Consider the following 21080-nt stretch of genomic DNA (forward strand, 5'->3'; position numbering starts at 1 on the left):
GTCTCAGACCTTTTACGGACAACTATGGCTCTGCGAATGGGTTGATACCGATCTGTGATTTTTAGATAGTGATATGGAGGGGAGCTTGAGCGAATATTCACCATGACGATTGTATTCCTTGTTTGTCCTGTTTTTCTTGTTTATGGAAATGCAATAAAATACTTTAAACCTAAAAATAACAAAAGAAATAGAAACAATACAGCATGGAACTTTACAGCATAAAGCTTTAAAACCATTAACTAAAAACAATTCAATACATATTAGAGACAATCAATACACAGACAACAATAAAATTCTGTGATGGACCCCCCACTAATTGCTAAGGGGTAGACCAATTCTATCTCTAGAGTTGACCCCAATTACAATTGGTGTCCCAGTTTTTTTCTTTGGAAAAAAATAGAATGTAAGAATCTACTAACACTAAATATTATTGATTGAGTTGTGTTAGTTGAAATAATTCTCAAAGCCTGTGTGCATGATCTCACGCCTAACAATAGGCATATGGGTTTAATCCATCTTTTCCTGGCCTGTGCATACACAGGACAAAAAAAGAGGATATGTTGCTCGTTTTCTATCTGGTGGCATTCGCACAAGGAGCAAAATTCATCTATCACTGTTGATGAAGTGTTTGAGCCCCTAGCCCAATGTGCCAAAGTTGTCTTTATTAAGAGATTTCCATAACTAAATTTTAAAAATAAAGTTTTGGCAAGAGGGGGCTCTATTTCATCCATAAAAGTCTCAAATAATGGTGCATCCTTAAAAGTGAGGAATTTTGTTACTAAGGTCCCACCAGTTGGAGCGCTTATGGTCATGTTAACAATAAAAGTCCAAAAGGCCCTTTTTAAAATTAGTTTCGGGTTAGATGGTAGTTGGTCCGGGTTCTCCCAAAAATGTTTCAGACCTATTTTAATAAACCAGGTTTTAACATGTTTGAACCACGGGATGACTTTTAAATTATCAAGCTCCATAATTTCTTTTAACCCGTCCCTGTAGTCTTTTAATTCAGGTACCCGCCATAATCTAACCCACAGCAACAATGGGCGTATTATAATTTGGTGATCAGTTCTTTTAATGTTTAGGTCAAATTGGAGGGGCACTAGGGGAGTGCCTCTCGGGACCCTTACCAAACTTCTCATAAAATTATTGTCCAGGACACTAAAAGTGTCCTTAGACCCAGGGCCCCAAATTTCTGCACCATATAGCACTGCTGGTTGTACTTTAAATTTAAAAAGTTCAATCGCCGGAGACACGGCTTTGCTAGTGCTCAGGCTTTGTTCCCTAAGGATAGGTTTTACATTCTGAAGAAATGTCAACTTACTTTTTTCCATCTGAGCTTTCCAAGAGAAATTGGAGTCTAATGTCACCCCTAGGTAAGAAAAATGGGGGACCGATTCTAGTTTTGCTCCTTTTAAGGTTAAACAGCCTTTATCAGATTTGGTTGGATTTAGGGCCATACATTTGGTCTTTTTCCCATTTATCTCCAGTCCCTTCTTACTGCAATATTCACTGAAGGAGTTCAATAGTGCCTGGAGACCTCTTTTAGTTTGGGAAATCAAGATTGTGTCATCAGCGAATAATAGGGATGTTACCTTTTCACCGTTCAGTTTTGGGGAATCGTTTTTACATCCCTCTAAATATGAGGGAATGTCATTCACGAAAATAGAAAACAACGTAGGGGCCAGTACGCAACCTTGGCGAACACCACGCTCAATGGGAATTTTAGGGGTTAGTTCGCCATTTGGGCCCCATCAAATTCTCGCGAAGTTTCCTTCATGTAGCTCTTTAATCTGAACTAATAAATTATTAGGCAACCCTACTACACTCAGCATTTTCCATAGGAAATTGCGAGGCACTAAATCAAATGCTACCCTTAAATCAACAAAGGCAACATATAAATGACCCCTTTTGATCTTTACATATTTCCAGTAAAGGCAGCAGAGTCTAAAGATCTGGTCTATTGTGCTAACTTTGGTGCTAACTTTGGATCTAAATCCAGCTTGGTATCTAGTTAGAATTGCCTTTTCCTCCAGCCAATCACTGACACGGAATAAAATGTGTTGTGCATACATTTTCTGGAGTATGTCCATTAAACTGATTGGCCGATAATTGGAGGGGTCCATCCTGTCTCCTTTTTTAAAAATTAAAACAATTTCGGCTCCCTTCCAACTTTCTGGGAAGTCTAGAGTACGGGATAGCTTATTGCACAGATAATTAATGTATGGTACCCATACTTTTAAATCGTGCTTATATAAGTCACCCGGAATCTTGTCTAGACCTGGGGCTTTGCCAGATTTTATTTGGCTTATTGCCAGCTCAGTTTCCCCTAAAGTAAAGTCCAGATACTCTATTGGGAGTTCATAGCTTGGGGCATTCATGTCTATGTGGGGATCATCATATTTTTTATAAAGTTTAGTAAAGTGGTTAATCCAGGTTTGTTCGTCCAAATAGACGTCCTTAACCACTCTCCCTACATGATTTCCATTGGCTACCAGCCTCCAGAATGCTACGTTATCACGTGATTTGGCGGCCAGCAGCATATCAGCCCATTTTTCTTCTTCCCAAGCTATTTTTGAAGCCTTTTGTACAGTCTTATAATTGTTCCTAGCTGTTATGATATCTAAAGGTAACTTAGATTTAATCGCTAATAAAAGTGCCCTTTTGGACTCTCTGCAAGTTCTACCATACCAGGGTTTGCTGTGAGACAAATTCTGTGTCTTTTGCTGGTTCTTCTTAGGCATTTTGGTAACTAAAAGTTTTACAACATCAAATTTTTTTTGATGTAATGATCTAAAATGAGTTTTGTTTTCCTCATCCAATGTTAAATCTAAATATGGTCCAAAGGAGCCTGCGAAAAGTGTGTATATTTCTGCAAGGATATCGCCATGGTCCAATATGAATGGCCATTTAAGTGATCGTCTATTATTACTAATATGGATCTCAGTATTGTCATCGTTACTTTCTTCTACTAGGGGAGAAGAAACTGTGTCTTCTAACAATGAGGCTTCCATTTTGAGATCTAAAGGAAAGTGGTCACTTTCTAGCCTCTCCTTTACCTCAAAATCAAGAAGATACAACCAAGTTGATATGGAAGCAATCACGAAATCTATATTACTTTTACAGTTCCTCCTGCAAAAGGTAGGTTTCTTCAAGCTATCAGACGGTAACCGTCCATTACAGGCCCTAAGACAGTGCTCTGTACATATTTTATTCACTTGAAGAGCCAAGGTTGAACATTTGACTGATTTAACATTGTCCATGGTGGGTATTTTGTTAGTCTGATCTTCCTCTTCGAAAATGTCACTGAGACCCATGACTGGCTCATAGTTACAATTTAAATCGCCAGCCAGGATAATGAAATCCTCTCTGCCATCCAATTTACTTAGAAAGCAATCTAGTTTAGATAATGTTAAAGATTCACTTAATGAGGATGATGGCCTATTATAGATATTTATTAAAAATAGGTTTTTCCCTTCACGTACAGTAATTTTTAATGCTAGTATATCTAGGGAGTTTGTATCCACCACCTCAATACGCACCCTTAGATGTACTTTCGCCCAAATTAATAATCCACCCGAGGGCCTTCCGCTTCTAGATGGAATCGCACCAATTCCATAAGTCTTGTACCCTAGTCTGTGTGGTGTGTCAATTACCCAGGTTTCCTGTAGCATGCAGAAGTCAAAGGATTCAATGTAGCTAGCCCATTCTGGGTCCCTCAAATTTTTCGAGACTCCGGCTATGTTCCAGGAGATCAGTTTTACTGGCTCCCTTGTTACTGCTGTCATTTCGAGAACTACCTTTTGTACCTCCCTGCAGCTAGGGAGAACTTCAGGTTGTACTACCAAGGATACATCTTCAGGTGTTATCATATTAATCAAACTGTTCTGAGGTACAACCGTAGCATTTGGTTGTATACAACTCTCACCCAAGATAGATCTATCCCTAGTTACTAATTCAACCAAAGATAAGGACCCAGGATTCACCAACACATCAGTTACGTTAACAACACCCTCAACACTGGGAATTCTTATTCCACTTCCCTCAAGTAAAAAGAAAAGAAAAGTAGCGGTCAATATGTGGCTCTTTGGAGAAGCGTGTACCGTCACCAAGTCCCCACGTGGAAAAGTGCAAGTTATGGGCGGAGGTTTATATATGTCTCTGAGGTGAGGCACTTAAAGGAGGTGCAGGGGAGCGAACACAGGCTAAGAGCTCGCGTGCACAATATAACCCTATTACGCTGTTCTCTATATATTCTTAGGGTGCTACTGTGCTTCGTCAAACCCCCAAGTCCCATCCCTTCCCTCAATTTCCCTCACTTATCCTACACTCCCCTCAGTCCCCAGTCCCGTTCACGTACCGCTGGGAGCCACAACTCTCCTGAGTTGTGGGGGCTCGCAGGTCCTCCGGGACCCACCACTCCTCGCTCCACGATTCGGCAGCTTCTCCTTTGGTCTCTCCTTCTCCGGCGTCGGCGTTGCTCCTGGACTCTGCCTCACTCTCACGGCCGTCGGGTCCTGGATTCTTCTCAGCTGGCGCACCTTCCACGTTGTGTCCGCCCTTTTTCTGCCCACTGTGACTTTCTATCGGGATACCTGATTGGAGTATATGGCTTCCTGTCCCGCCTTCGCAATGTCTGATGGCTTCCTGGTTAATTCCGGCGTTCTGCGGGAGGAGGGAAGAGGCTTCTATTAGCGGCGCAGCTTCGGAGACATTCTCGTCCTGCATGAGGTAAGGTTCCCATTTTGTATGCAGCGGGGTTCTCGGATTATGGGCAGGGCTGGCCCCGTGGATTTCCTCACACTGTATTAGGTAAGATTGCCACTGTCACCATTGAAGTCGAACTGCTGTTTGGGACAGTTCTACAGAAACTTGCAGACCAAGTTACTGAAGAACACATTACTGTATAGCAATGTGAATTAAGTAGTTTAAAAGCTACAGTAACTTCCCTGTCGGCACATGCATGCAAGATAAGGGAAAAAAGTTGAAGATGCAGAGGGTCACTGAAGGCGTTACAACTTGAATTTTTGTGGATTCCCAGAAAAGCTGAGGGGCCTTCTGCTGAACTATTCTTGGAGGAATGGATAGCCTTTATCCTGAGGCTAAACAATCTCTACAAGTTTTTCACATACGAGAGGGCCCATAGGTTGATGTTGGTGCCCCCCCAAACTCCACTGGGTCTCTGCTGCAGGCATTGATTGCTAGACTTTTCAGTCACCATGACAGAGATGCCATCTTCCTACATGTATGATGGGGCATACTTAAGTATAAACACAGACCCATATTCACCTTTCCAGAGTATATAAAAAAAGATGCAAGCTATACAAAGAACTCTGATGTTCAAGATGAAACTGAGATATGAAACTAAAATACAGTTTAATGTTTCCAGCAAAGTTGGGAATGCAATATGAAAGCAAGGTTCACTTCTTTGCTTCTCCAGATGAAGCAAGGGAATGGATTAAGGGCGTGACTGGCTTAACTCACAAAGACAGAAAAGGGGAACATCGCAATGGATCAGGGAGAAAGCGCATAACAGCAAAGACATCTGGTATGGCATCAACTATAGGTGTCTAATTCACACTAAGAATCAAAGGGAGAGACCCCAGGAGAAAGCGTATCACTCCCTATCAATGTCTGAAACTTACTGCAAGGTACGCGCTCAAATATCAAAAATGGGAGAGAAGAAGAGGGAAGGGAGAGGTTGTGAAAAAATCTTTATATTTTAGGATGAGAACCCCTCACTCACCCAAAGGTGACATGCTTCATCATAGGGCTACGACTCTCCACTGAAAAGGACTTAGTGGAAAGGGGCTGAGATGTTTTGAATAGAGTTAACTGATGAAGTGGGTGAGTCAGGGGCAGAGTGCAAGCAAAATGAAAAAGGTGGTTAAAACTGTCTCGAGGGACTTAATAACTTTATTCAATGGTACTCAGGGACAGGATTAAAAATAGAGAGGACTAGGGGTTAAAAGCAAATATACCCCTATAAAAAGGTCCTTTGTATAGTGTAATTCTATTCAAAATGCCTCAGCTCCTCTCCGCTAAGTCCTTTTCAGTGGAGGGTCGTAGCCCTATGATGAAGCCTGTCACCTTCGGGTGAATGAGGGTTCTCATCCTAAAATAGAACGATTTTTTCACAACCCCTCCCTTCCCTCTTCTTCTCCCCCATTTTTGATATTGATCAACTATAAGTGGCTGGACTACAACAAGACCTACAAGAAGAAGTGAAGTGCACAGTGACGGGACACTAATGAAGATGGCGTGTTGCACATGCAGAGAGATGATAGAAACAGCCAGCCCCATCATGTGGGCCAGCAATGCAGTAGACAAAGACAGTACAGTATGAGCCTCACACTACAACCACAACATAAGAGAATTGCTCAAGGAGAAGAAGTTAAAGAAAGTGACCTATGTAATATATATGCTGATTGGGGTACAGTAGAAAATATATAAGTGAACCAGGAAATAGATATTAGGATATCCGAGGAACATAAGTAAGTCCGCTTTTACGGATAAACAATAGAGGGATCCTGTTTTTGGATAAAGAGATTAAAATAGATGTCAGTATCCTTAGTACAGTATCCTAGTGACTGCAGTAGGAAAGTAGATAGAGCACATAATGCTGACAACCAGCAGTGCGTTTAACTGAAATGTCGAGTGGTTGGGGTGGCTGAAACACCTTACATCTCAAAGTCAGGGTTAACCACAGAAGATTGGATCAAGGGATTCCTGGGTTGAGTGAGGTACGCTTCAGTGAAATTACACATGATTGTAGATGGGGTGGGGGCATGTCAATGGGTGGGGGTGTGAGACTAGGGATATATTATGTTAGAGCTAGAGTTGGAAGTATGCAAACATGCACCTGCAAAGTGAGAGTTGACCACACATGCGCAATCTTAAGTCTCAGACAGTTGATGCTGGGTATCACTGGAACCCACCTGTAGGTGGGATGAGTTGCACGGTAAAAAAACTGGATGAAAGATGGAAACTGCTAATCTGGAATGCAGGATTCTAAATAGCCATGCTAAGAGGCACAGAATATATGCATATTTAATAAAGAGATGGTGTAGGAATCATTATGTTACAAGAGACATATATTAGAGGGGATGGAACAGCAAAACTATGTAAAAACTGGAGGAGTCAGTTATATGTTGCATCCTACCCGAACTATAACTGAGGTGCGATGACCTGGGTAGCACGTGAGGTCCCTTTTAAAATGAAAGATGTAAGAACTAGCCTGGAGAGCTAACATTTGCGAGCACTTGGAGCAGTGATGCACAAGATATTTCCCTTGTAAATATTTATGCCTCAAGATAGATGACAATGATTTGTTTTTTAAATATGATGAAAGTTACCACTCCATATTTGTAGCCATAAGTCATATGGGTAGGAGATATGAACTGTGTGCATAATTGTGGACTGGACAGGCACACCCTATGTATGGTACTAAACATGCTAAGACAAAAAGCATGAAGGAGGTAATGGATGTGGCATTCACAGTAACCCGAGGAAAATACCTATTCATGTTTCATACCCGCCAAGGGGAAGCAGCACAATAAACTGGACTTCCTCATGGCAAAAAAGTGCAAAAAATCACATACCTGGTGAGGTATCTTCCTAACCATTTGCCACTATAGGCCATGTACAAAAGTTGAGGTGTTGCATAAACCATGACTCTGGCTTAGCTCTACAAGGTTTGCTTTCACACCAATGGGTGTTAAAAGGGAACTTAGTTCACTGTACATGCTATATGCATTTGAAAGAACAGTTTATTGTAGCCCCAAACCACCTCAAAACATAGTTGATGTGGTGTGTGTGCTTACTAGGCTACTAACACTCCCTAAACAGGGATTCAGGGATGAAGTGCTAATTTGAAAACCCAGTTTTGTTCTTTACAATATCGCACACAAATATTGCACTAAGAAATTACACTCCATGCTTTAAAGTGTTTATTTCTACAGGCTCATCCTGTTGCTTAGCACATGTAAATTAACCACACAGAGTATTATTAAAATAGCACTAATACATTTTGCAAACAATGAATATACTTATGAACGTTTCTCCCATACTGAAAATATCATCTATCAACCTTACACCCCAAACCCTACTTCTATGCGCTATACTATGAGAGCATGGGGTAACTTGCACCTACAGTTTCTTAAGGAAAATCAACACACTACATAACTGTTTACAGCAAGAGGCTGTAATTATCAGTAGCTGGAAGAGAGTGTTACCTTGAAAGGAAACATACATCAGCATCAGATCCTCTCCTCTTGAACATGGCTAGGTATCAGCTGTCAGTGCAGAATGGGATGCTGCAGCAGCACAGTAGTCTGGCAGCCGCTGCCAGGATCTTCTGGCAGTATCCTGCATGATAATCTGGTGCAAAGGACCTCTCTTGCCAAGCGGTCACTTTTACGGGCCTTTTATACTGTGCCTAATCCGATATGTATAATTTCTGACATAACCTTAAGAATGTCTAACGTAGCCTGTGTGCAACAATATGCTAGTCTTAAACATATTATTATAAACAAATAAGGTAAAACACGTAAATCCCATCTATGTTGTTTATGTCATTATTATTGTTACCTGACCTTGAAATAGAGATAACAAGGCACTTGTCCCAGACTGATGCTGCATCAGGTGTCTCATTGATGTCATTGTATGAACGATGAGACACTTTCACAGATTCCTGCAAAGATCAGGACATACACCATCTGCATCAAAGGCAGACATGGCGATGATATGGAGAAAATAGGGAAAGTGGATATGCTCATGATGGAATGTAGGGACTTTTTATCAGAGGGATAATCACAGAACTACAACATGGAGACTGCAAGTGGAGGCCTTGTCCAATGCCGTTTTCTCCCAGGTGCTCATTGAAAGAATTGCACAGTATATCACAAATAACTGGGGCAGCACCAGTAATAGATTCACTGAATAGGAAACAATTCAGTTTGTACTGAAGGGGGAGTGTTTTGCTGTTACATACAACAATAAAATGCAATTGGAAACTACTCTTATGCAACAAGAAAGAGGTAACAGAAAAGGACCTATCCTGCACCCAGAAAGTACAGCTCAATGGTCAGATATGAAAACAAATATTACTAACACATGTGACAGACTTGACTGATTTGCTGTTATTTCACACAGACAAAAATTATACAGGGAAGGTGATAAGTTGTGCAGTTTATTAGCGTGACTTCTAAAAAGAGAAAAGCCACATGCTCCATATTCATGGTGAGGGACAGGCACTGCAGGATATACTAACACTGGCAGGTGCAAATGATGCTGTTTTTACGCACTTTTAATAGTTATATAGATATCCCTAAGAGGTTAACCTAAGCAAACAAAGGGTTACTTACAGGCGCACCCGCTAAAGAAAATTACTCTGGAACCGAGAGAAATGCTCAAAACACTACTCACCTAAAGGGAAATAGTTGCTGCAATACAAGATATGCAAATAATGAAATCTCCTGGTGGCTATGGCTTCCCTGTCAAATTGTATCAAATTAATGCATGGCAACTGGTGAAGGAACTCCTGGAAGTGTTGATGCAGGAAGTGTTGATTGTCCTTATTCCAAAACCAGACAGGGGAACCACAGACTTGCCAGCATGCCGTCCATTATTGATGGTAAATGTGGTTGGGAAAATACTCAATAAAGTGTTGAAAAAAAACAGATTACTGAGCGTGGTGGTGGGTCTCATACATATGGACCATTGTGTGTTAATGCCGCAGAGTACACTATGCAACCTACATTGGCCCTCCCATGTGTTCCACACACTGGAAACAGATAAGTAAGATTATGCCTTATTCCTATTAGATATTGATGGGCATTCAATACTTATAACTGGTCCTACATATTTGAGCTGTAGCAGACTGTGGGCTGGGGCAGGATTACATGACACGGGTCAAATTATACACTAGTCCCATGGCTAGGGTCCGATTGGAAAGTATGGTCTGAGAAAGAATTGAAATGGAAAGTGGGAAAAGGCAGGGCTGCCCCTTGCCCTCATTGTTATTTGCACTGGCCATTGAGCCACTGGTATGTAGGCTAAGAGAGGCTTTAAAAGGATGGGGTGTGCGAGTGGGAGCTGCTGCACATGTATTTTCACTATACGCAGAGGAAGCATTAGTTTAGCTTAGATATCCAACTTACTCCACCTCAATCCTTGACAGGCAATGGCAGGATACATAGAGGTTTATGGCTTGCATATTAACTGGAGCAAATCCATACTGTTCTCTCTAGGGAGCTCAAGTGAATGGTGGGGGATGTATTGCTGGATGTGGGCATCACATAACACAGATTTTTTAGACCTGGGAATACGAATATGCAAGGAAATACCCGAAAGACATAAATAAAACAACAGTAGAGTGAATATTGGGCTGAGGACCTCTATTACATTCTGAAATCGACTCCCGCTTTCAGAAATGGGCAAGGTGGCCCTGATTAAAATGGTGTTTTATCAAGGTGCACTGGCGTAACATAAGCCCCTGCAGCCCCCGTGGTGTGGGGGGCACCCAAGCTCCAGGGCCCCCCATTCATTAAAAGTGCTAGGTGGTGGGCCAAGGTGGTGGGCCCTCTGTGTACTTTGTAGAGGGCCTGCTAAAGTTTTGTTACGTCACTGCCAAGGTGTCTCTACATACTCCATGTCCCACAGAGGTTATTCATTAAACTGGACTAATTTTTGATGGAACTGGTGTGAGTAGGTAAATCAGTAGAGTAAAGTTAAGTACTGTGAAGCGTAATGAGATAGAGGTGGGCTGGACATTCCAAACTTGGTGACCTAACTACAACACACAGTGCAAAGGCTAGATGAAGTAGAGAATTTGGAGAAAATCTTGTTAGAGGGGACACATGGCAGTATTCTGTTACAAACCTCACTGATGATGGGCAGAAACATCCCATTTTGAAAGCCGTGTGTGATTAAACATGTTTGTGTAATGTGGGACAAAGTAATGAAAAAGATAATGAAGTTCTCAACTGATATGCACATCTGATATATTCTTCCCTTCACACAAATAGCCCAAGACATGACAGTGGATATGTGGACACAGGGAGATTGTCTGACAATTGTTGACCTTTATATTATACAATTATAACATTCGAGGAAGCACAGAAGCATTATGGGATTGTAAAAGGCAATTTTCTGCAGTATGCCCAAATAGCCTGCAAGGCTTGAAAACATTTACCTACTTTCCGGGGAGCACCAGAGCCTACCCATAAAATAATAGTGCTGCTATTTCTGTCATGAAGCAGGAAACTAATAGCTAACATATAAAAGGTTTTAAGGACAGATAGACAAAGGAGGAAATAAAACCCCCTGGGGAAGTGGCAGCTGTAAATGGATGAATTACTTACAGATAAGCTGTGGGCAAAGGCTGTCAGGGCGCGTCAAAACAATTTCAAGTAACGCACACTTTAAGCTTATACGATATGACTACCTTCACATGACATACCTGACTCCAGTTAAACTAAGCAAAATCTACCTTGGACTCTCCTTGCGGTGTCCCAGATGTGACGATGAAGAGGCTGGCTTCATACATGTCACATAGAAATGTCAGGCAAAACATGGCTTCTGCGTTGAGGTACTCAACACTTAACCATTTCACGAGTGGACTTTTTGAACTCATGATGAAGCAGTGCCTGTTAGGGTTGATTCAGAAGAAGCAAAAAAGAATCATTTGCAGGAAATCTGCAACATTACCTTCTGTGTTGACTAAGAGGCGAATAGCAGCACATTGACTTAGCCCAAGGCTGCCAACTTTTAACAGCTGAAGTAAGGACATGGTGAAATGGGCTACAGAGGGGTAAATACTAATGAAAAGGGTGGGAAAGGGTAATAAGCTTGCTGAGGACATGATAAAAAAGGCAATGATGATCCAGTCCCTCACTAACCCATCAGACACTGGACAACTTTGATCAGGTCTGGGAACCTGTGGACATTATAACAGGATTGCACAAATCACCTTGTAAAACCAGCAAACTACCTTCATTCCTATGCCACACTATGACCATGAATGTGAAGGCCTCATAGGATTATGGAAGACGCATCTACCCCTAAGGACATGTAGTCAATGAATGGGTAATGTGTAACTAACTAACTAGTACTACTGAGAACCTTAAATACACAAGCAGTTTCAATCTACCTAATTTATTGAGCATGGGCAAGAGAGGCTGAAAATAGAACTGTAAACGTATGCCAACAAGATGAACTGTGTCAATTGATGTGTGGGGACAAAGTTTTACAACTAGTTTAGATTGTGTTCTGATTTCAATATGTAAATATTTTTTGCAATGTTTGAAATCTCTATTGATTGATACTGCCAATATATTGACTATAAACTGAGGGCTCATTTACAAGAGGCCTGCGCTGCTGGAGCGTAATTTTTTTTATGACACTCCAGCATCTTAGGCCTCTCAATCATGTCTATGAGGTGATGCAAAGCCGGCCTGCGTGGCTCTGCATGGCCTCATAGATATAGAGTAACGCAAGGAAGTGCAGGGTGCTGCCTGCCTTACCGTTCATCAAGGAGGCGTTCCTTAGGTGTTACTGTGGGTTTTCCCATGCAACACCCATGGGTTTTGACACATTCCCAGATTTACAAGGATTTGTTAACCTAGGAATGCATCAAAATTGTGCGCCTCCCCAGGGCAGACATAACGAGGAGAAATAAATGTATTTCTCCTTGTTTTCCCTCTTTCTATGTGTACTACATTCTGCAGCACGCATCGAATGATGAAAACGCCTCCATTTATTGATTTTGTGCAGGAAGGTGCCCCTTCCTGCACAAAAACAATTGTGCCAACAACGCAGAAACCCTTACACTATGAGGCAAGTGTGCCTGCATTGGCACTAGGCACCAGTTTGTGCGCAGGCAGAAAGGACAGGAATGTGCATATTTCATTAGTCCGATGCATTCCTGTCCTTGCAGCGCAGCCCTGCTCCAACAAGTTGTCAATGAGGTCCTGAATGTATAATGTGATAATTAATCAAAAATCAATACAGAGAAATTAAAACAAAAACTTTAACAGTAAACATTTTTGAAGTAACATTGGTTTTGTATGTAACAGGTGGACTTCGGGTTTGCCAAGCAGATTGTCCCAGGACAGAAAACATGGACGTTCTGCGGGACACCTGAGTATGTGGCTCCGGAAGTCATTCTGAACAAAGGCCACGACTACAGTGTAGATTTCTGGTCACTTGGAATCCTTGTGTATGAACTCCTGACAGGGAAGTAAGTGTCATCTAAAAGGTGATTAACATTACCATACATCAGTAGTTTGCAAATCAACATGTGGCATGCTGGAGGCAAGGTTAAATGCTTGGGGACCTACTTAGTGAGAAATAGATAGCAATATTCAGATCCATTTATGGGGCACATTTATCAACAGTTTGCACCTGGTCAAAGTCACCACAAGTCACACAAATTGAAGCTAATTGTTAATTTAGTATTTCCTGTCCAGCGCAAAACTTGTTATGTGCTGGAAAGTAGCCTTAAAGTCACGCAAAATAGCATTCTGCACAATTGCGTCAAGGGGGCATCCTTGACGCCTCATTAAGGCAGGTGCAAAGTTGGAGAAAAGTTTTCCTTTGACCAGACGTTTCTAAATGTGCATGTGTGCTGTGCTTTGCAGCACACACGCACACAAAGTGGGACCGTTTATCCTATGCCTTAGCATAGTACTCTGCCCTGGAAGGGTATCCTTCCAGTACAAAACCTATGCTAGACATCACAAACACACCTTTACACTTTGGTGCAGGGGTGAGTAATTCACCAGTACAGGAAATGATAGAAGCATCTCCATATCTTTGTAACTATGACGCTGTCCTGCTCTCTTCCTTTACGGTAACACAGCTCAGCAACTTTAATGGTGGAGCTATGTTGCTTTGAAAAAATAGAAAATGTGTCCCTGAATTTCATAGGCTACTATTATCCCTGCTCTCTCCCTCCCCCGCACAGTTCCCCCACCGATTAACTCCATCGGATGAACTTCCTATACAGTAATTACACAAGTCGTAACTCTGAAGAGAAAACTAAACACATGTTAACATGTTATGGTTTGTTTAGCTTCTGTATGCTCTCTGTTTTCCAAATAAAACAGATTAATTTACTGCCATGTTTGAATAATGATACTTTCTGCCAGCTGCCTTGTTAAAGGAATTTCTACTAGCTTGTCAGTGCAGATTAATACTGCTTGAGTCTGCGTCTCTGCTCAGCACTAAGTCACAGCATGGAGAGTGTTGTCCACACCTCTGTTAGTGTGTGCTTCTCTTCACCAGGGCTTTCGTATTTAAAAGACTCTACATTCTCTTGAGAAGAAATCATTAAACTATTGTGTTTCCAAAAGGCCCTTTTTATTAGGAGCAGGGTGGGCAACCTTACCGCCTTTGGCTGAGCCACACATACTAGTATTTGTTAAACAACTTTCTAACAACATATTACTAACCCTTCTCCTACCCCTAAACACCTCCCACACAAACATTCCCCCAACCCTATCCCTAAAACACTGACAACAACCCCCACATTTTTGGCATAAGATGTTTCGGTGCTCTCCTATCTCTCATCTTCATGTACTTGATTGTGTTGCCTGCCTGCCCTTGGACCAGGCCCTCCTCGTTGGTTCTTATTTCTTCCCTTCCCTTCTCATGCTTTCACTGCCCCATCCCCATTTTCCCACTTAATCACCACTCCGTCTGTGTCCCATCCACCCGTCATCAAAAAAACCTCTTCTGAAGTGTTATTTCTGTCATCTACTTTCCATGGCACAACTCAATGACACACTCCTCCAACTTTGCTTTACGTGTCTCCAAATATAACTTGTTCCCCCACAAGAAAACGTGTACCCTATTATCCCAGAACATCACTTGGAATTCAAAACCTATCTCATTGTGCCCGATTACCTTAATCCTCTGGCCTTGCAAAAAACCCACATTTCCCAATTTACTTATTACCTTGCCTCGTTTATCACTGCTGGCTTCTGATCCCTTGCCTTGGGCAGCAACTGAGTCGAGCACAATAATGTCCCACCCATCGCGCAAAGTTCCCATGCCACTTTTTTCGTAATCTTAATCAGTTCTAACCCCATGGACTGGACCACATAATTTTCCCTGAGGTGCAATACCACTACATGAGGTTGCGGCCATTGCCCGCTGAGCTCCCATAATATGGATGTCAGCTACCCCCATCTTATTCCACCTTCCCCGTACCACCTGACCACTTTCAAAGTCCAAGCCCAGCAGTTGGCCAAAGAATTGTTTCATTTCCTTGATCTCAACCCATCGCACAATTGAATGCCCACATATCCAAATGTCCATTTATTGGTCTTTCATCTCCTTCTCACTTGTTGGATGAGAGCACAACCGCTAAGTCTGCTTATTACCCTCAGTCCCCCATGGCAAAAGCTCTCACCTGGTCCTCATGTGTCAAACACTGGCCCATCCCCCATGCCACACATCCTCAAAAAATGTGCCAAGCCATCGTCCTGGGAAAATCCTCCATACTCCAGATTTGTCTAACCATATTACACTCCCTTGACCTTTCTGATCTTTCTTGCTCTTCTTCAACCAAAGGCCCAACCGATGTTCTTTCGAGACTACATTTCCCTCTTCTAAGCCCCAGTCACTTCACGTTCCCACCAATTTCGATACACTAGATACTCTGAAAAACAATACTGTGAACAGTATCCCAAATAGCACAACTTTTTTAGTGGAAGCACACGTGAATCTCATTTGGTCTAGCAGGATCCTCAACACCTTTAACGTTTGCAGCTTCCATAGTTTCACAATCTTATCCTTTTTAAAAAAAAACAACCTTCCAAAAGTCTCCTTCCCAGCTCGCCCTGTCAAGGATCATAAGCCCGCAACAACTTCTCATAGAACAGGATCCTTGCCATCTTCCCATCAATAGTCACTGGCGCAACACCCTTCCCAATCTGCCTGATTACAATATTATGCCATTTCATCTCTCTCCAAAATCCTGTCATCCAGTCTACCTTCCTAATGTTCCTAACTGTAAGAACTATGTCAATCCTATCCTGTATGTTCTCTTGATCGATTCTGCCAATAAAGTAAAGTAAAGTAAAGTCCACATTTGTAAAGCGCACAATCACCCGTAAGGGTCTCTAGGCGCTGGGGGGCCGTCGGGAAGATTAAGCGAGCTATTGCCCAGAGTCACATGGTGCTGGGCTAACCTGCCACCGGAGCCGGGGATCGAACCGTGGTCCCCAGATTCCAGCGTCAGTCGCCCTGGCCGCGGCGCCACACCTCTCCAATGACTTTTCCACCAGATGCTTAGCTCTAACATTCCAATCTCCCATAAATCCTTCAGAACTCTCAGGCCTCACTCGTCCGCTCTGGTGGCTAAACCACAGAACCTCAACCACTGTTAACGAGATAAGGCATCAGCCACCCCACTGTTTAATTCAACAACATGGGCTCTAAGCAAAACGTTCTATTCTCAACTCCTCAACACCAGGGCTCTCAGCAGTCTCAAGACATACTTATTCTTGGTTATCATTCTGTTAATCACATGTACCAATGCTTTGTTATCAATCACAAATGTCACTTTTTTATTCCTCACTTCCTGGCCCTAAAATAGGGAAGGAATGGTACAGTGTTTGCCCTTCTACGCCTGTGGCCACCCATCACTGCACCATTAGCCTTTCCAGTAAACAGCAAAACCAACAGCACCTGATGCATCTGAAAAGATCACACCGGTCAACCTCAATGAGTCTTCAAGGAACCACAAGATCACACAATTGTAATGGTCCAAAAGTACAATCCACATCCTTATTCACTCTCTCCGTTATTTGTACTGGGTTGTGTGATTTTGTTCAGTTGTGTACAAAAAACCCTGCCCGGGGCATGACCTTACAGGCAATGTTTACATGTCCTAACACCTGCTGCAGCATTCTCAATCCAGATTGTTTCTTCCCCGTCACTTCCTACAGCAATTGTCTCAACATAGTCAACTTTTCTGTCAAAACCCTCTAATTTTGTATGAACATGTATGATCTCTCTTATTTTTTCAGTCCTCCTTTCCTGGGGTGTGACCAAATGACGATCTACAATTTGATTCTCATGGGCATAGAAAAAATCGAGTTTCATAAAAGAATCACAAAGCGACCTGAAGATCTAATTCGACGTCTTTGCAAGTAAGACATTGATTTATGCCAAGCTGTCAACTACACAATCTAAATACATTTTAGGGTACTGTTAGAATAGCATTTTTCAAGTAGGATTTAAAATGTCTGAAATGGTTTTGTGATCTGACAATAATAAATGCTTATAGTGAGACTCACATAAAGATGAAATACATTGAATTGTGTTGTTGGACCTGGCTGTCTCTGCAGGGTCACCTCTGATGTTTTGCTTTCCTCTGCCTTCCTTTATTAAATGCTTTTATGGGGGTTTTAAGACTCTATGCACCTTCTCCCTGCTGACCGGTGGAAAAATGCTATGCTCTCCCTTCTAAACTTAGCCTACACCTGATTGGTATATTTTTTTTATTAGTACATGCCTAGTAAATGACACTACCTGTACCCAGGGCCTGTAAACTAAATGCTACTAGTGAACAGCAGCATGGTTGTATGATGGAACAATGAAATCCTTAACCCCGCATGCCTATACAACGCAGTCTGAATAACGGCCGCGTCTTAACCATGCATTGGTTTACCACGCATGCCTTCACCACAAATTGTTGTGGTAAAGGCATGCATGGTAAAGGGGTATGCGTGGCTAAGGTCGCCACCCCACTCCCACTGCCCTAAGGTACAAACTAGCCGCCATGCCCACCTCCCGCCCTGTGGTGCAATTGACCCTACGCCCTCCCAACCCCGACACTTTGCCCTCCCTCTGCCCCAATGCCTAAAACCCTGTCCCTTAACGTGACTCTGGCCAGCCCTGACTCCGTTCTAAGATCTGCCCGCTCCCCCTGAGCCCTAAAAACTACCCTGACTACCCATTCCCCTGCCCTGAGTCCTAATACCTAACCCCTAATTAAAATTCTACCACAACACTCCCCCTACCCTAAAAACTACTACGACCCCCCGATCCTGAAAACTACCCCTGACCCACCCCCCAGCCCTGAAAGCAAGCCCCAATCCCCCAGCCCTGAAAACTACCTCCCACCCTCTAGCCCTGAAGACTAGCCCCAAAACCCCCAGCCTAAAAAACAACCCCCGACTCACCCCAGCCAGGAAAACTATCCAATTCACCCCCAGCCCAGGCAACTACCCTGACCCCTGCCCACAAACCTACCCCCGACCAACCCCCCAGCCCACCAAACTACCCCCAACCCCACTTAAAAAAACACCGACCCATCCCCTGCCCACAAAACATTCCTGTTCTACCCCAAGGCCACAAAACAACTTCCGACCCCCCAGCCCACAAAAGTACCCCGACTCACCTCCTGCCCACAAAACTACCCCGAGCCACAACCAGCCCAGCCCAGAAACCTACCCCGACCCCCAGCCCACAAACTACACCCGGCCAACACCCCAGCCCACCAAACTAACCTCACCCACACCCCAGCCCACAAAAGTACCCCGACTCACCCCCAGCCCCACTTAAAATAACACCCACCCATCCCAGCCCACAAAACATTCCTGACCCACCTCCGGCCCACAAAACAACCCCTGAATCCCCAGCAAACAAAAGTACCCTGACACACCCCAGCCCCATTTAAAACATCCCTGACCCACCCCCACCTCACAAAACAACTCCAACCCCATCCCACAAAAGTACCCCGACCCGCCCCCTAGCTCCACTTACCTCACCCCGGATCTCTCCCTGCTTCCTGCTTCCGTCCGTCCGCAAGCCCTACCATGCATTGCCTTAACCACACACAGGCTTGGTCAAGGGATATGCGTGGTTAAGGCATGCGTGGTAGGACTTGTGGAGTCAGAACACATGTGGTTTAGACTGTGGTGTTGCGACTGTTCCCCTCTTTATACCACCCTTTGTAGTAGCCTTTGTAAAGCGTCCCAGGCTTGCCACTACACCCTGTAGTGCAGTTTTAAACAGCCATTAGGCTCTGACAACAATTTCTCAGGCCTAAACCGTACTTTTTGGTACTTCTAAGTCACCCCAAAGGTGGTCCTAAAAGCTCACACGGCAGGGTGCATTTAAAAAGTAGGACATGAGGGTTTCAGTTTTTAAATGACCTGGTCCTGAAAAACTCCTAAAGTAATTTTCACTGCTGTACGGCTATCTGTCCCGTAGGCTAACACTGATAACCTTTTCACACTTAAATTCAGATTAGGAGCAGAAGGAGTTATGCTGTTCACCCTCAAATTAATTGTAATTTTAAATCCTTTTTAATGGTGATGTCAGATTTAAGTTACAATTAAGAAAATGCCACTTTTAGAAAAATAAAAGACACACTGATGATGGACGGAATGCAGAGCAAATCAAACATTCACCCCCGGTCAATAGATCTGGGTTAAATCCATCGTTCTTTTGCTCCCCATGCCACCCCAGTTTAGACACAGCCAAATGCAAATCAGTCTTGACCCTCTGCCTCATGGGAACAGTCCTGACCGAACTGCCAAGCCAGGTCCTCCCTGGACCGGAAACAAGAATCCTGGGACCGGTTTTGGGCCATCACCCCATATCATCCAGGCTAGCTTGAATCTAGTGGCACAGTGAGCCTGGGACCCACATCTGGGCATTCCCGGCGCACTTAGGGCAAGAAAACAAAAGACACACTGATGATGGACGGAATGCAGACTGATTTGCATATGGCTGGGTTCAAACTGGAATGGCGTGGGGAGCAAAAAGAACAATGGATTTAGGCCCAGATCTCTGTACTGGGGTGAATGTATGACATTGTTCTGCATCCTGTCCATCAATTGTTCTTTTGCACTTTTAGAAAGATGCCATTTTCTGATCTAAGCAAAATATGCCCTTTTGCCTATGTCCAGAGATATATGATAGTGAATAGCTCTCTTGTGGTGTTTTGTATCTTCCTTACAAACATGTGGGAAAGGAAGCCTAAGGCCTCGACCAAGGCCATACGGCAGCCCTCATCCTCCTGGACCTATCAGCAGCCTTCAACACCGTCTCCCACTGCACACTAGCCACCAGACTTCACGACGCCGGCATCCAAGGAAAGGCCTTAGACTGGCTACGATCATTCTTCTCAGGCAGAATACATAAGACTCCCAGCCTTCCGGTCAGAACCAACAGAGATCAAATGCGGAGTACCCCATGGATCCTCCCTCAGCCCCACGCTCTTCAACGTCTACATGGCCCCCCTAGCAACCTTTGTCAGAAACTACAGGCTCAACATCGTCTCCTACGTCGATGACACCCAGCTCATCCTCTCCCTTTCCAAGAAACCTGACAACACCAGGCACAATTTCCAAGAAGGGATGAAAGCTGTCGCGACCTGGATGAAGAACAGCTGCCTGAAACTCAACTCAGAGAAAACAGAAGTCCTCATCCTCTGCTACACCCCCTCTGCATGGGACGACACCTGGTGTCCCCCGCCCTTGGAAACCCACCCACCCCAACGGACCATGCATGCAACCTCAGCATCATACTGGACTCATCACTCAGCATGAATTGCCAGATGAACGCTGTCTCCTCTGCATGCTTCAACACCCTCTGCATACTATGCAAGACGTTCAAATGTATTCCCCCGACTCCAGGAAAACCGGCACTCATGCACTCGATCACCAGCAGACTGGACTACGGCAATGCCCTTTACGGTCTTTACGCCGGAATCAACAAAAAACTCCTCCGCAAACTCCAGACCATCCAGAACGCCGCCGCTAGACTAATTCTCGATATCCCATTGCACAACCACATCACCCAACACCTCTGTGACCTCCACTGGCTCCCCGTCGAAAGAAGAATAACTTTCGAGCTACTCACACATGCCTACAAGGTCCTCCACAACACTGACCCCAATACCTCAACAACCAAACCTTCTTCCATGCTTTCAAGAGAAACCAGCACTCAGCCAACCTCTTCCTAGCCACCATCCCACGCTTCTATAGGACCAGAGCAGGGGGGAAGATCCTTCTACCTCATGGCCATGACCTGGATCAAACTTCCCCTCCACCTCCGATGGAGCC

At 43.7% G+C, this 21080-nt stretch overlaps 1 protein-coding gene across 2 annotated transcripts in view; it reads left to right on the forward strand.

Moving 5' to 3' along the window:
* Positions 1–21080, forward strand: part of PRKG2 (protein kinase cGMP-dependent 2) — a 1208151-nt gene that overhangs the window by 1150566 nt on the left and 36505 nt on the right. For both annotated transcript variants that reach the window (XM_078677576.1, XM_078677575.1), the window contains exons 15-16: positions 13071–13234; positions 17031–17153. In XM_078677576.1, the coding sequence (XP_078533702.1) occupies positions 13071–13234; positions 17031–17153 (287 nt within the window). The remainder of the gene's footprint in view (positions 1–13070; positions 13235–17030; positions 17154–21080) is intronic.

This window comes from Lissotriton helveticus, chromosome 2_1, assembly GCF_964261635.1.
Source record: "Lissotriton helveticus chromosome 2_1, aLisHel1.1, whole genome shotgun sequence".
Classification (NCBI taxonomy): Eukaryota; Metazoa; Chordata; class Amphibia; order Caudata; family Salamandridae; genus Lissotriton; species Lissotriton helveticus.